The sequence below is a fragment of the Salvelinus namaycush genome, chromosome 18 (assembly GCF_016432855.1).
Source record: "Salvelinus namaycush isolate Seneca chromosome 18, SaNama_1.0, whole genome shotgun sequence".
NCBI classification, from domain to species: Eukaryota; Metazoa; Chordata; class Actinopteri; order Salmoniformes; family Salmonidae; genus Salvelinus; species Salvelinus namaycush.
Window position 1 is genome coordinate 2,092,317 of NC_052324.1, and position 15,630 is coordinate 2,107,946.

Here is a 15,630-nt window from a genome sequence, read left to right on the forward strand (position 1 = left end):
CAATATTATATCTTTATAGTTCAAATGAATCTCATGGCTTCATGTTATGGGAAATCTATCAATCACATCTGTGGGATCTGTTCATCTCTAATGTATCAGGGTCTTAGAGACCGTAGCCCATCTCAGTAGAACACATCCCCCCTATGCATCCACTCAATTAGTATTTGGTAACATTGCCTTTAAATTGTTTAACCTGGGTCAAACATTTCGGGTAGCCTTCCACAAGCTTCCCACAATAAGTTGGGTGAATTTTAGCCCATTCCTCCTGACAGAGCTGGTGTAACTGAGTCAGGTTTGTAGGCCTCCTTGCTCGCACACGTTTTTTCAGTTCTGCCCACAAATTCTCTATAGAATTGAGGTCAGGGCTTTGTGATGGCCACTCCAATACCTTGACTTTGCTGTCCTTAAGCTTTTTTGCCACAACTTTGGAAGTATGCTTGGGGTCATTGTCCATTTGGAAGACCCATTTGCGACCAAGCTTTAACTTCCTGACTGATGTCTTGAGATCTTGCTTCAATATATCCACATCATTTTCAATTCCTCATGATGCCATCTATTTTGTGAAGTGCACCAGTCCCTCCTGCAGCATAGCACCCCCACAACATGATGCTGCCACCCCCATGCTTCACGGTTGGGATGGTGTTCTTCAGCTTGCAAGCCTCCTCCTTTTTTCTACAAACATAACGATGGTCATTATGGCCAAACAGTTCAATGTTTGTTTCATCAGACCAGAGGACATTTCTCTAAAAAGTACGATCTTTGTCCCCATGTGCAGTTGCAAACCATAGTCTGGCTATTTTATGGCGGTTTGGAGCAGTGGCTTCTTCCTTGCTGAGCGGCCTTTCAGGTTATGTCGATATAGGAGTCGTTTTACTGTGGATATAGATACTTTTGTACCTGTTTTCTCCAGCATCTTCACAAGGTCCTTTGCTGTTGTTCTGGGATTGATTTGCACTTTTCGCACCAAAGTACGTTCATCTCTAAGAGACAGAACGCGTCTCCTTCCTGAGCGGTATGACGGCTGCATGGTCCCATGGTGTTTATACTTGCATACTATTGTTTGTACAGATGAACGTGGTACCTTCAGGCGTTTTGAAATTGTTTCCAAGGATGAACCAGACTTGTGAAGGTCTACAATTTTTTTTCTGAGGTCTTGGCTGATTTCTTTTGATTTTCCCATGATGTCAAGCAAAGAGGCACTGAGTTTGAAGGTAGGCCTGGAAATACATCCACTTGTACACCTCCAATTGACTCAAATGATGTCAATTACCCGATTAAAAGCTTCTAAAGCCATGACATAATTTTCTGGAATTTTCCAAGCTGTTTAAAGGCACATTCAACTTCTTGTATGTAAACTTCTGACCCACTGGAATTGTGATACAGTGAATTATAAGTAAAATTATCTGTCTGTAAACAATTGTTGGAAAAATTACTTGTGCACAAAGTAGATGTCCTAACCGACTTGCCAAAACTATAGTTTGTTAACAAGAAATGTATGGAGTGGTTGAAAAACAAGTTTTAATGACTCCAACCTAAGTGTCAGTAAACTTCTGACTTCAACTGTATATACATACATACACCATCATGAGACATTTATTTTCATATTGTGTTGACAGCGATCAGTACATGGTGAATATGTATTCAGCAAACGCACCCAGAGGCATTATGGAGAGGTATTTGCCACGGAACTTGCTGGATATGGTGATTTGCTGCCAGAGGGTCCAGCCTCGCTGAGAAATCACATGGTGAGCTGCTGCTGGGGGGTGATGGCTCACCTACAGAGTGGGGGTGAGGGGAAAAGGTTATTTACACATTCAAAGGAAGATCACTGCTCTGGCTTCTAGTATGTCAATGATTGGAACTGTTGTGTATAATGGCTTATATCTACAGCAGGGGTACAAAATGGCAGTGTCGTCTGCAAATACATGGAGTATTTGTTGGTGTTTTTGTATGCGTTTGTCTCAGCGTCATATTGTACTGTATCTCTGTGTGTACCTGCTCACACAGCGAGCGGTAGCCCAAGTCCTCCAGGCGGTCCAGCTCGTAGGTCTCCCCCAGCAGGGGGTTGAAGGGCTTGGCCGTGCGGTGGACGGTGGTGGAGTAGGAGGACACAGAGAAGGCTGCCACCAGACACAGCTGCTCCAGGGAGCTCTCGCAGCGCGCCGCCTTGTCCAGCAGCTCATGGTACTCCAGGTCCTCTGTCAGCCGCTGCAGCATGGACAGGGGCTCGTTGAAGTTCACCTGCAGGGGAGGGACAGACAAGACAGAGAGACAGTCAGATTTCTATGGTTACAAGAGTTGTCATTGACCTGCACATTTGAGGCAAGTCCCAAATGGCCCACTATTGGGATGCCGCTCTCTCCACCTCTCAAACACTCACACCCAGGCTCATTCTACTATATGCACACAAGCACGCCACACACACTCACAGGCATGGGGATCTTGGAGAGCTCCTTGCCGATGCAGTTCTTCATGATGCTCCACAGGTTGAGGGAGTAGTTGGGCTTGTCTGGGATGCGGCTCCGCCTCCTTCGTAGGGGCTGCAGCTCCTTCCCGGAATCCTTACAGCTAGGAGACACCTGAGGGAGAGAGTGATAGAGAGAGAGAGGGAGGGAGAGAGAAAGATAGAGAGAGATGGGAAGGAGTGACTGAGACATACATCTACCTTTAGATTTGTTAACATCATAGAAAGCTGTGAAGAGAACTCTAACTTAACTATGGACAGCTTGTCAGTGACAGTAAGTCACCATTTGTAGAGTGGCACAGAGAGAAAAGAGAGGGAATAAGAGAGGAGAACGAGAGAGAGAGGGAATCGGGAGAGCAGATGTCTAACTGGTAATTAAGATCCAGAGAAATGACGGAGAGAGAAAGAGAGAGCAGCTGTGCATCTCCAGCACTGCAGAGGGAACAGGCCACAGGGAGTACACACACAAAGAGAACCTGTGAGCGTGTGTGTTCATTTGTGTGGTAAAAGCATGCAAGTGTGTGTGTGTGTGTGTGTGTGTGTGTGTGTGTGTGTGTGTGTGTGTGTGTGTGTGTGTGTGTGTGTGTGTGTGTGTGTGTGTGTGTGTGTGTGTGTGTGTGTGTGTGTGTATATATAAAAACACATGCCCAAGTTATAGTTTGTGACATGCAAATTTCCTTAACAGGATACTAGAAAACAGCAACTGGAAACAGGCTAAAAATAACACAAAGAGCTTCACAAAAAGTGACGAGGGTGAAACTACAGTGAGGTGGTGAAAAAGCCTAGTGTGTCGACAGGCAGGTGGATTATTACTGAGAGCTGTTTGTAGGAGACACACTCACATTGTCCTGGTTCCAATCATTGGAATGGCCTCCACTCGCTCCACACAGGTTACTCTGAGAACACCTGGAAGAGGAACATCATCTTAACAACAACAGACACACACACACACACACACACACACACACACACACACACTGAAGACACACAAAATAACCAAAACAGAGGGAAGAAGGCAGGCACACAGACACAGATGGATGGCTCTATTCAGCAGTGATCGTTCTCTGAGCTGTTCTGTTAGTGGTGGATAGATGTGTCTGAGCTGGAGAGGAGCAGAGTATGTATCTGGAAAATAGAAACACTATTTTCTTCACAGGGAAAGAGTCCTGCGAGACAGAAGGTGTTGAAGTAAAATAGCGCAGAAACACGACAGCAAAAAAACTACTAATTCAAATGCAGCAACAAAGTTCTAAAACTGAGCCACATATTTTGGAGGTGAAAGAATGAATCCAAAACAGAGAAGTGGCTGGGCTTCTGTGACTGGTTAATTCCCTGGTAGAGGAGCAGTAAGAGGCATGAGCTATCTTTTATCATAGAGAGGACAACATCTTGAGCTGTTAATGGTGCCAGAGCCATTACAGGACAGATAGACACTCATTAAAAACAGACCGAGGATGCTCGCAGTCGCAGACAGACAACACTGCCACCGTACAAGCAAGTGTGTGTTTGTGTGTGTCTGCTGTTTACGTGCATGTGTGTGAGTGAGTGAGTGTGAGAGAAAGATTATGAGCACAGTGGGGAGAATGTTATTACGTTTTAGCGCTGGTGGTTTATTGAGCCGCTGATGGAGGGAATGAGTCTTACACAGGCAATATGAGGTGTACTATATGGCTCTGGGCTTGACAGATGCTCTGGTGCAAACACTACGGAACCCATCAACAAGGCACAACCAAGTCATCACATCTTTGTATTTATCACAGTCTATTCACACTGAATCAGTCTAAAGACAAACTAATACCAAACTAAACATCCATGATCCATTTAGGTGGATGTGAAGAGCAGAGGGCGGCCAGGCAGGGACTTTACTGTACAGGCCATAGGGTGAGACTGACTGACTGACCTGTGCTGTGTGTTCTCAGTGGCGGTTACGGTGATAAAGGCAGGGGAGTCCTCCATGGCGTCAAAGTATTCCGTATCCTCATCTTCATCACTCGCCTCCCCTTTCTGAGGCCTCTCACTCCCTCCTGAGGGAGAGAATACACAAACAAGCACGCACAAACATACACACACAGTAAGGTATTGTGTGTAACGCACACCCTGCTCTATACTGGTGCGGCAGTAATCACATGATTTGTGGAGGGGAAGGTACAGTAGGTTACAGTAGCTAATCAACAAACCATGGAGATTAATTATGGATAATTGGCTTTAATAGGTAATGTCCCTGCAGGCTAACGAAGTACTGAACTCAATTCCTGACGAGATGGGAGGGAAAACTCCAACTTCAATACAACTTCTGACGGACAAATAATACTTCTATATCCATCCATTTCTGTGTGATACACGGCTACTCTGATACACTAGAATAGCTATCACGATGGAGAGGTGATTATGCCCATTTCAATACTATTAGTAACATGCTACTTCACTACTCATAAGAAATGTATCTTCTAGTCTATTCCAGTCTAATCCTTAATTTCATAGACAATCGAATTCAAAACCATCTGACATGGCTTGCATGTCCTATTTCCACAAATTCTCAGAGGCATGTTAGTCTAAAGCCCTAAGGACCATGGACTAGGAGGCCTGGCTAAGGGGCCTTACCCTTCTTGGTGGTGGGGGAGCTGGGTGTGTTGACGGAGAGTGTGGGGGCCTCTCTCCAGGCTCTCTCCAGACTGTTGTGTTGCTTGGCTAGCTGCTCTATGGTCTCCTCCAGGTGAATACGCTGCTCTCTCTCATACTGCAGCGCCCGCTGCCATCTCCTGCTGTGGGTCTCCGCTAGGTCCAGGAAGTCGCGACACGCCTATAATTACAAAACACAACATACAAACGCATGACGTCAGACATGATAAGAAGGACGAGAGACATGTCAATATGCACACGGATATTTCTTAGTCTAGTCCTTGTGAATTTGTAGATGTTAAAGGGCTCCTAGGCCTTTCTTGATTGGTTGAAGGAAATCAGTTTTCCAACCGAGTTGATCGTTGTGTTATCATTCTAATCAAGGTTAACAGAAATATTTAGACCACTGTTGATTAGCACCATTATCAACATCTTGACCATTAGTTATATTGGCATGCCTTGTAGCTCCCTCCAGTAACCACGAGCACAACCGTTCCTTGATTTTAACTGGCGGCTTTATTCTGTAGTTTTAGTCAGAATGATCACCTCCGTGAGAACTATAAAGTAAATTAAAATAGGGTTAAGCACACTCTTACAACCTTCTTATGTTACGAGTGACTTATTAGCTTGGTATAACTCTGAAGTACTTACATACATAGACAGTTTAGCCGGAGCTATAACAGTATCAGATTAAACACATGAAGGAAAAATACCTCATTGGCTGCTTATTACAGAAGGGAGGAAATCAAAAACTTCACACTTATTATTCCTGGCATGAATTCACGCTTCATCCTTAATTATTATAACGTTACCATCCTAACATACACACTTCTATAAGAACTACACCCGAAGACATGACATACACACTTCAACCTTTACGAACTACACCCGAAGACATGACATACACACTTCAACCTTTACGAACTACACCCGAAGACATGACATACACACTTCAACCTTTACGAACTACACCCGAAGACATGACATACACACTTCAACCTTTACGAACTACACCCGAAGACATGACATACACACTTCAACCTTTACGAACTACACCCGAAGACATGACATACACACTTCAACCTTTACGAACTACACTCGAAGACATGACATTCACACTTCAACCTTTACGAACTACACCCGAAGACATGAAAACTTAGCTAACACAGCGCGTGATTGGCTTCACTCCAAAAGGTGTGTTGCTACGATAATAATCCCCGTTACAACAGTTCTCAGCCACGTAGTTCCGCTTGTCTTATCATTTCCCCCGCATAGCGAACACGTAAACAATTCAAACAAAAAAAACTATGACATAGACTTACAGGTTAATCGTCAGTTCCATGCCTCTCTCATGCTGTATGCATATTAAGTCAAAAAAGGCATTCTGAGTTACGACTGCATTCTTGGCAAAACGGAGAGGTTACTCTAGATCAAAGACACAAGTAGAGTCCGTCAGCGTTCGCCTCCCTCTACATCGTGTGTCAGACCATGGAATGTGTTGCGAGGTCATTGACCTGAAACCGCAGGAAATGGAACACACATTGTGATAAGCAGACTGTGGGGCAGAAACACACATCAGCAAAAACATCAGTCCTGCAGGCTACCACTGCTTCCCCAATTAGGTATCAGAGTGAATGGTCAAACAACTAGCCGAAACAGTATAACATGACAAACCTGTCTATATCCATCCATGGACTTCCTAGTCCGGAAATCTACACAGCCACGGAGTGCTCTGATCCTGTGAGCACATTGTTATGCAGTCAGTGCAGCATCCTGTTCAACATCCAGCCATTAAAAACCTATTTGGTCCCGGTGCCACAGGATAGCTGAAACCACTTGGCCATGGCTCTGGCTGTGGTGTGTAGCTGAGGGCCATGTGTGTCACAGAGCACAGATAATCTGTGTCCTCTCAGATCAGTGGGTTGCACAGATAGGACATATCGCCCTCAGACAGACGGAACAGGGACATGGCAGGGTCCTATATATCCCCCACACTAAGCCAGCAGCTCAAAATAATTGGATATTTTAATATTGAAGATCTTTGTTGAAACACACACTAACCATGTACAGTAGCATCTTAATTTGACCTGTTTCTCATAGCAGGAAAATAATCCTGCAGCAACATAGTTTAACCAATTGACATGTTATAAGTTTAGTCTTCTCACAGTACAGGCCATCACATTAATAAATCAGAGAGCTGCACGCTAGCCTAACTGACAAGTAAACAACCATCTACGTTGATGACCTGACACCAAAACCAAAAGTCTAAACTAACATCCCAAAGTGTTTCAGTCATTTCACAATTCACACCAATTCAAATGAACAGCAGTGTTATTGTAGCTAAATCATAGCCTTACTCACAGATAATATATATATATCCTCTTACCTTACCAGAAGTCAAATAGTAAGTGTCCTGATTGCAGAGGTTTGACTTCTCACACTGAAAGTGCATCATGTGACAGAGCTACTCACTTCCTTCTGCTCCTCAGGCACATACACAATTAAATATCAACTTAAATCCAACTTTGGTTCCACTTTTTTTCTGCTGAATCCATCCTTTCAACTCAGACTGCTGCTCGTGACTTCCGGTGGGGGAAATATCATCATGTCTGAACTCAGTGGATATCACATAATGATTCAACATGCAAATCAAGCAGATTTGACAGCTGTTGGAGTTTAAATAAATGTTCTGGTTCAGTTTACAGTGTGTGCATGGTTGGGCAAGTGTGACAATTCTGTCAAGGTTTCATATGGCTTGAGTGCATTAAATGGAAAGGGGCCACCCACTCCAATCAGGGTGAGATCCGCATCCCTCCAAATCAAGGTGAGATCCGCATCCCTCCAAATCAGGGTGAGATCCGCATCCCTCCAAATCAGGGTGAGATCCGCATCCTTCCAGTCAGGGTGAGATCCGCATCCCTCCAAATCAAGGTGAGATCCGCATCCCTCCAAATCAAGGTGAGATCCGCATCCCTCCAAATCAGGGTGAGATCCGCATCCCTCCAAATCAGGGTGAGATCCGCATCCCTCCAAATCAAGGTGAGATCCGCATCCCTCCAAGTCAGGGTGAGATCCGCATCCTTCCAGTCAGGGTGAGATCCGCATCCCTCCAGTCAGGGTGAGATCCGCATCCCTCCAAGTCAGGGTGAGATCCGCATCCCTCCAAGTCAGGGTGAGATCCGCATCCCTCCAAATCAGGGTGAGATCCGCATCCCTCCAAGTCAGGGTGAGATCCGCATCCCTCCAAATCAGGGTGAGATCCGCATCCCTCCAAATCAGGGTGAGATCCGCATCCCTCCAGTCAGGGTCAGATCCCCCCGCCCCCCCTCCTACCACCAGTTGGTGTAAACTGAGATCAAGAGCAGTGGTTGTGGTGACATATCAAATACATCACAAACCGAACGAACCACAACCTACTGTAGCTATCAGATGATATCTGTAGCTATATCATCAAACAGCCTACTTATCTACTCCCCCCTTTCCTCTACTTACACAAAACCATTCAAAAAACTACTACAAGGAAATTTCAGAAGTAGCAGTTTTCCACCCCCTCCCTCATCGGCCTCCCTCATCGGCCTCCCTCATCGGCCTCCCTCATCGGCCTCCCTCATCGGCCTCCCTCATCGGCCTCCCTCATCGGCCTCCCTCATCGGCCTCCCTCATCGGCCTCCCTCATCGGCGCCTCCAGTTTGACCAGCTCTAACAGTGGTTTAATGAGATAGGAAATCCAATGGGGTATGTTTTATTGCCTGTCCAGTAACTTTCAGTTCCCACTCCAATTAATCAACACAGAAATGAACTGCATGCAGAAACAAAAGGCCTTTAGAGGGAAGACAACTAAATCTATGATAAAAGTGTAGACTTCTCCACACAAACGTAGAACACTCTAAATGAGGCTGAACTTTCTACAAAGCTTCAGCTGAGCAAACACACCCCATAATTTCCTCACAGTATCAGTTCAGGCCATGTTTAAAAAGGTCAAGTACATGTGCCCTGGATACACTATCCCACCTGCTTGTGACCCATGTTATGGGAACATTCCCCATGTGTCAGAAACACATTACCACAGAAATAACTGTCTGTGTCCCAGACAAAACAAAGCTATCTATTGTCAAACATACAAAAAAACATCAAACACATCAAAGCCAAGCAGCATAGTATAAGAGAGACACACAAACCTTGTCTGATTGTCTGTGTAGCGTCTGGCCCCTGTAAGAGCATGTCTGTTTTGTGGAGGCAGAGGGGGCTCTGGCATTCGTCTCTGGGCTCACGTCCCTGGGCTGGGAGGGTCTAGGGAGGTTTGGGGAGGGGGCAAGACTATTCCTGTCCCCCCCCCCAGCCCAGATCCGGTATCACTCCTTCAGCACCGACCTCTCCTTTCCTCTGCCCTCTAGTCCACTATAATACCACATGGCCTATGGAAATGACTCTCTGTGGTCATGGTAACCATAGCAATAGAGCAGCTACTGTAGTTCCGATGCTAACAACCCCACCGCATATATCTAACATACTGTAACTGGATGGGTGGCATGATACGTCACTGCTAGAAAGAGGTAACACCTAAGAAGAGCTTCCCTTTGTCGTCACATTTGCAAGAGCATTTGAGAATCTAAAGCACATCACTACAGTAAATACACAAACCAGAATCAAAATCTGCTGACCTGTGTCATTCCTGTCACATCTACTGTATCATACCATAGCACTGAGAATGATGGTCACTCTACACAGTACCCATTGCCATGTAAAAGGCTTCTACACATACAGTGCATTCGGAAAGTATTCAGACTGGATTAAATGGATTAAAGTGTTCCCCCCTTCTTCAATCTACACACAATACCCCATAATGACAAACCAAAAACAGCTTTACATTTTTTTTCAAATTAAATAAAAAATAAACTGAAATATGACATTTACATAAGTATTCAGATCATTTAGTCAGAACTTTGTTGAAGCACCTTTGGCCGCGATTACAGCCTCGAATCTTCTAGGTATGATGCTACAAGCTTGGCACACCTGTATTTGGGGAGTTTCTCCCATTCTTCTCTGCAGATCCTCTCAAGCGCTGTCAGGTTGGATGGGGAGCATCGTTGCACAGCTATTTTCAGGTCTCTCCAGAGATGTTCGACCGGGCTCTGACTGGGCCACTCAAGGACATTCAGAGACTTGTCCCGAAGCCACTCCTGCGTTGTCTTGGCTGTGTGCTTAGGTTCGTTGTCCTGTTGGAAGGTGAACCTTCACCCCAGTCTGAGGTCCTGAGCGCTCTGGAGCAGGTTTTTATCAAGGATCTCTCTGTACTTTGCTCTGTTCATCTTTCCCTCGATTCTGACTAGTCTCGCAGTCCCCGCAACTGAAAAACATCCCCACAGCATGATGCTGCCACCACCATGCTTCACCGTAGGGATGATGCCAGGTTTCCTCCAGACGTGACACTTGGCATTCAGGCCAAAGAGTTTAATCTTGGTTTCATCAGATCAGAGAATCTTGTTTCTCATGGTCTGAGTCCTTTAGGTGCCTCTTGGCAAATTCCAAGCTGGCTGTCATGTGCGTTTTACTGAGGAGTGGCTTCCGTCTGGCCACTCTACCATAAAGGCCTAATTGGTGGAGTGCTGTAGTGATGGTTGTCCTTCTGGAAGGTTCTCCCATCTCCACAGAGGAACTCTGGAGCTCTGTCAGAGTGACCATCGGGTTCTTGGTCACCTCCCTGACCAAGGCCCTTCTCCCCCGATTGCTCAGTTTGGCCAGGCGGCCAGCTCTAGGAAGAGTCTTGGTGGTTCCAAACTTCTTCCAATTAAGATTGATGGAGGCCACTGTGTTCTTGGGGACCTTCAATGCTGCAGAAATGTTTTGGTACCCTTCCCCAGATCTGTGCCTTGACACAATCCTGTCTCGGAGCTCTACGGACAATTCCTTTAACCTCATGGCTTGGTTTTTGCTCTGACATGCACTGTCAACTGTGGGACCTTATATCTACAGGTATGTGCCTTTCCAAATCATGTCCAATCAATTTAATTTACCACAGGCGAACTCCAATCAAGTTGTAGAAACATCTCAAGGATGATCAATGGAAACAGGACGCACCTGAGCTTAATTTTGAGTCTCATAGAAAAGGGTCTGAATACTTAAGTAAATAAGGCATGTTTTTTATTTTTTATACATTTGCACAATATTTTTTATCCTGTTTTCGTTTTGTCATTAAAGGATAGTGTATAGATTGATGAGAAAAATATTAATTTAATCACTTTTAGAATAAGGCTGTAACGTAACAACATTTGGAAAACTTCAAGAGGTCTGAATACTTTCCGAACCCACTGTATATCTAACATACAGCCAACCCAACTGCCTATGGACGGTTGTGGAAAGAATCTGCCCGGTGTGCAGTCTCAGTTGATCGCCGCTGGACATAGACCAACTTCTATATTTGAATAGGGACCTGAGTTGGGAGAAAAAACGACCTAACGTATCATCCGTAGTTAGTTAGCTTTATTTGGATAGATGTGTAGAAGCCTTAAGTCTCACTACTCACATTGATCATAGCATTCGAGGTGATGCGGAAGAGGGTGGCTCGTTCATTGACGCCCTTGATCTTCTCTCCTCCCTCCACTGGGACTCTCAGCGCCTCAAGTTCACTCAGAGAGCGCTGCAGGGCCGCCCCATGCTTGGCGATTAGGTCGTTACATGTGCTGAGGTCATCAAGCTTGCTGATCAGGGTCTTCAGAGTGCCCTGGATCCCCTCACTGCGGTCCGACTGGGTCGTGGGCTCCTCGTCCCCTGAGTCATCTGCAGAAAAAAGATCAGAGTTCAGATAAGAGGAGACTTTAAATAAAGGAGGGAAATCAAGGATGCAGGGTCCTCACCACAGACACGGAAAACTAAATCAAACATTAGAAAGACATTAGCACTTCTTAATGCTATTTGGAGTAAATTCCCGTAAAATGTTAACTCCATATTCTAAGCCCAATACCCAGTGGCTGCATGAACTCATGCATCCATCTCCCTTTATTGATTGCTCTCTAAGAAATGAGTTGGTTTCCCAAGTTAGAGCAATCGATAATCTCACCATTCAATGACCCACTCACTAGACATGTAAAATGGAGGACACTGCAGTAGGCTCACCAGCAGCAGAGTCAGTGTAAAATTCATACAGAGAGGCAGCCAACAGATGACCCTCAATATATTATTGGAGGTCCTAATGAGCCAAATCTATGGTCGACGGATTGATTTGCTTCATTACAGATTCATCACATTCCAAGAGATGCAAACGTGTGCGTGTGCATGTGTGTATCTAAAATACACAGGGTCATTTATGACTTAGCTATGAAGAGATTCAGAGACACTATGAAAATATACATTAAATAGTCATTACTGCCACGGATAAAATGTGTGTTGGAATTGCTCTGCTCTTTGGCTGGATTTTACAGCTGGTTTTCACTTACTAACACAAACACACACACACACAAACATCTCTCTCTTAATGGCCCCTTTCCGGAGACAGATACTGGTGAAACCCTCGGAAGCAGAACAAATGTATTTAAGCCGAGTCAGGCCATTTACATGAGGCAGTCTTCCATTCCCTCAGTGGGCCCCTGCTCTGCTCTGCTGCAGTGGTGACTGCAGGGCAGTGTGTCCGCAGTGGAGAGGTTACTCGGGACCACTCTGAACATGCAGTATGAGAACAGTGTGTCAGCCTCTGTCCAAACATTACATAGACTCTTACTGGGAACAGAAATACCCCCCAGGTCAGGCACAGAACCAGATATAGCCCACATCCAAGCATTATGGCACATCCCCTGGAATCTGAGGGATTTCACATTGCAATGACCCTGGTGGTGGTCATACGAACATCAATGGTCAGTTTAATTAAGAGACCTCCCACACAACATACTATATGACTTGATCAGAGACAGGTGTGTTAGTCTGTTAGAGAGCAACCACATCTTGACCATGCGTTTCCACAAACAAAAACCCTTTAAATGTCAGGGCAGAACACATGATTTATTGAGGCAAATCAGGAAAACTCTGACATTTGTTCTATAGTCCAGAAGTGGCATGGATCAAACTGATTCTCCATCATTTTCTCAACCCAAGATGCACAAAGTGACAGTGTATTTGTTGTATAATGCAAGTGGATCTTACTGTTATGGAAATTGGTTTGAAGATGATACACACTATTATAAGGGTAACATAACGCACCGGTAACAGAGAGACGTATGTGTGCACGGTACGGTGGCAGTGGGTGCATGCACATTCGTGTGTTTGAGTTACAAGCTATACACAGAGTGTACAAAACGTTTTTTTAAATAATGATTTATTACAAAAAACACAATACATTAAAGTATTAGAACATGATGCTGTAGTGTTTGTCCTTCAAGACACTATCAAACATGTATCAGTCTTTCCGCAACAGAGCCATCCTTATGTGTGAGGGTGCGTGTGCATGATAGTGATATAAAATATATGTCATAGTTTCCTTTTTCATGATCACAATCTTGTGAAACCCGAACCCTCCAAGATCCCCCCACAGTTCCCCAATAGCTATCCCTCAACCATTCGAGACCCCTCCCACAGTCCCCCCAGAAGCAAAATGTTTTAAATTACAATTAAATCCATTCCCCACCCCCAAGAACCCCCCAATAGACCAACAACCAAGAGAATGAAATAAAGAGACAAAAGGAAAAGACAGAAGTGTACAAAACATTAAGAACACCTGCTCTTTCCATGACAGACTGACCAGGTGAATCCAGGTGAAAGCTATGATCCCTTATTGATGTCACTTGTTAAATCCACTTCAATCAGAGTCAAGGTTAGAACACAGGTTAAAGAAGGATTTGTAAGCCTTTAGACAATTGAGATATGGATTGTGTATGCCTGTCATTCAGAAGGTGAATGGGCAAGACAAAATATTTAAGTGCCTTTGAACGGGATAAGATAGTAGATGCCAAGCAAACCAGTTTGAGTCAAGAACTGCAAAGATGCTGAGTTTTTCAAGCTCAACAGTTTTCCGTGTGTATCAAGAATGGTCCATCACCCAAAGGACATCCAGACAACTTGACACAACTGTGGGAAGCATTGCAGTCAACATGGGCCAGCATCCCTGTGGGACGCTTTCGACATCTTGTAGGGTACACGCCCCGACAAATTTAGGCTGTTCTGAGGCAAAAGGGGGGCGAAGGGGTGTAAATCAATATTAGGAAGGTGTTCTTAATGTTTTGTACACTCAGTGTATATAGGAAGTAAAATTAATATTTTCACGAGTGCAACAGCAGACATGACTTATTGTACTAAGTTAAATAAAGGAGGTGAGGTATCATCATTCTCAACACTAGAGTGTTGGACGCTGGAGCCTTAGAAACATGCCTCTACTGCTCTGGCAGGTTATTGAGTAGATGGGAGGGTCTTTCACATTTTTTAAAGGAATGTAGCTTCTCTTGAGGAGTGGGAGGTTATTGATTTAGCCTAGAATCTATCTAGAAGGATCAGGAAACTCACCATCACCCCAGGTTAGAGGACAAACTCTCTCTGAAGAATGACAGTTACATTCAGATCATTTTCACAGTCTTTCAGCTCTTCTTCGACCACCTTCATCCTCTTCACTTTCCATCTACTCTTGCATAGCTCTGTTGTATTCTTTCTTGCCTATTCCTGCATATACATCTCTGTCTGCCAGTCCTCTTCTGTTATTCCTCTCCTCCTCCTGATCTTCATCTGTTATATCAGGGAGTAATCCTGCACAGCCTAGGCCTAGGGTGGTGATTAGAATGTTCCAAGCATGTCACTTGAATGTGAAAGTGTCAGTTTAGCAGCTAGCAAAGGAAGCTGTCATAGAGGCCGTTCTACTTCCACATTCCCACTAGCAACATGCCAGCTCTCTCTCTGACTTCACAGAGGAAGAGACTAACACTACTGACAAACACATTTACAACATGTAGGCCTACATCGGTGATAAAAAAACCATCACATGCTGCACACACTAGTGACAAAAAAGTCTGAAAGGCACTACTACCCGTTTCCATTTCTACACAGGCATAACCGAGTCATAAAGACAGCAGCACCAGGAGCAGTGAGAACCAGGCAGTGGAGTGTATTAAAGTGACTCATTCCCAGTCCCAGGCTCGCGGGCTGTATGTCTGCGAACAGTCTAGAGCCTTGGCAATTACTCCACAATCTGACCTGGCAGAATGACATGCTACCAACAGACAGTTGCTCATCAAATAACAACAAGACATCAACAGGCATTCATGATAAACCAAGACCAAATATGATCCAGAGAGCCAGGGACAAGTCACACAATCGACTACAAAAAGAACTCATCTCCTAACTGTTTGGTAGTGCTAAAGAGACTGAACAATGACAGCACAAGATGTCTCTCTTTGTGCTAATCAAATGTCCTCCAGTAATCCATAAAGAGGGGGGAAACAACCCTCCTATTTGAAAGGGGAGATGTCCTGGAAGAGGGAGGAGAGAAAAGAGAGGAGGGAGAGAGAGGTAAAACAACACAAGAAAGGGAAGACGAGGGCACTCACCATGTTTGCACCCTTGGGCCTCCATCT

The 15,630-nt window shown here is 44.8% G+C and overlaps 1 protein-coding gene across 1 annotated transcript in view; it reads right to left on the reverse strand.

The window, feature by feature from the left end:
* The window catches only part of si:ch211-106a19.1 (uncharacterized protein LOC561797 homolog), an 80,399-nt gene that overhangs the window by 9,711 nt on the left and 55,058 nt on the right, over positions 1-15,630 (reverse strand). The window contains exons 3-9 of the mRNA XM_039013083.1: positions 11,607-11,860; positions 5,066-5,264; positions 4,365-4,488; positions 3,307-3,370; positions 2,430-2,579; positions 1,996-2,241; positions 1,655-1,775 (exon numbers count right to left, since the gene is read on the reverse strand). Coding sequence (XP_038869011.1) covers positions 1,655-1,775; positions 1,996-2,241; positions 2,430-2,579; positions 3,307-3,370; positions 4,365-4,488; positions 5,066-5,264; positions 11,607-11,860 — 1,158 coding nt within the window. The remainder of the gene's footprint in view (positions 1-1,654; positions 1,776-1,995; positions 2,242-2,429; positions 2,580-3,306; positions 3,371-4,364; positions 4,489-5,065; positions 5,265-11,606; positions 11,861-15,630) is intronic.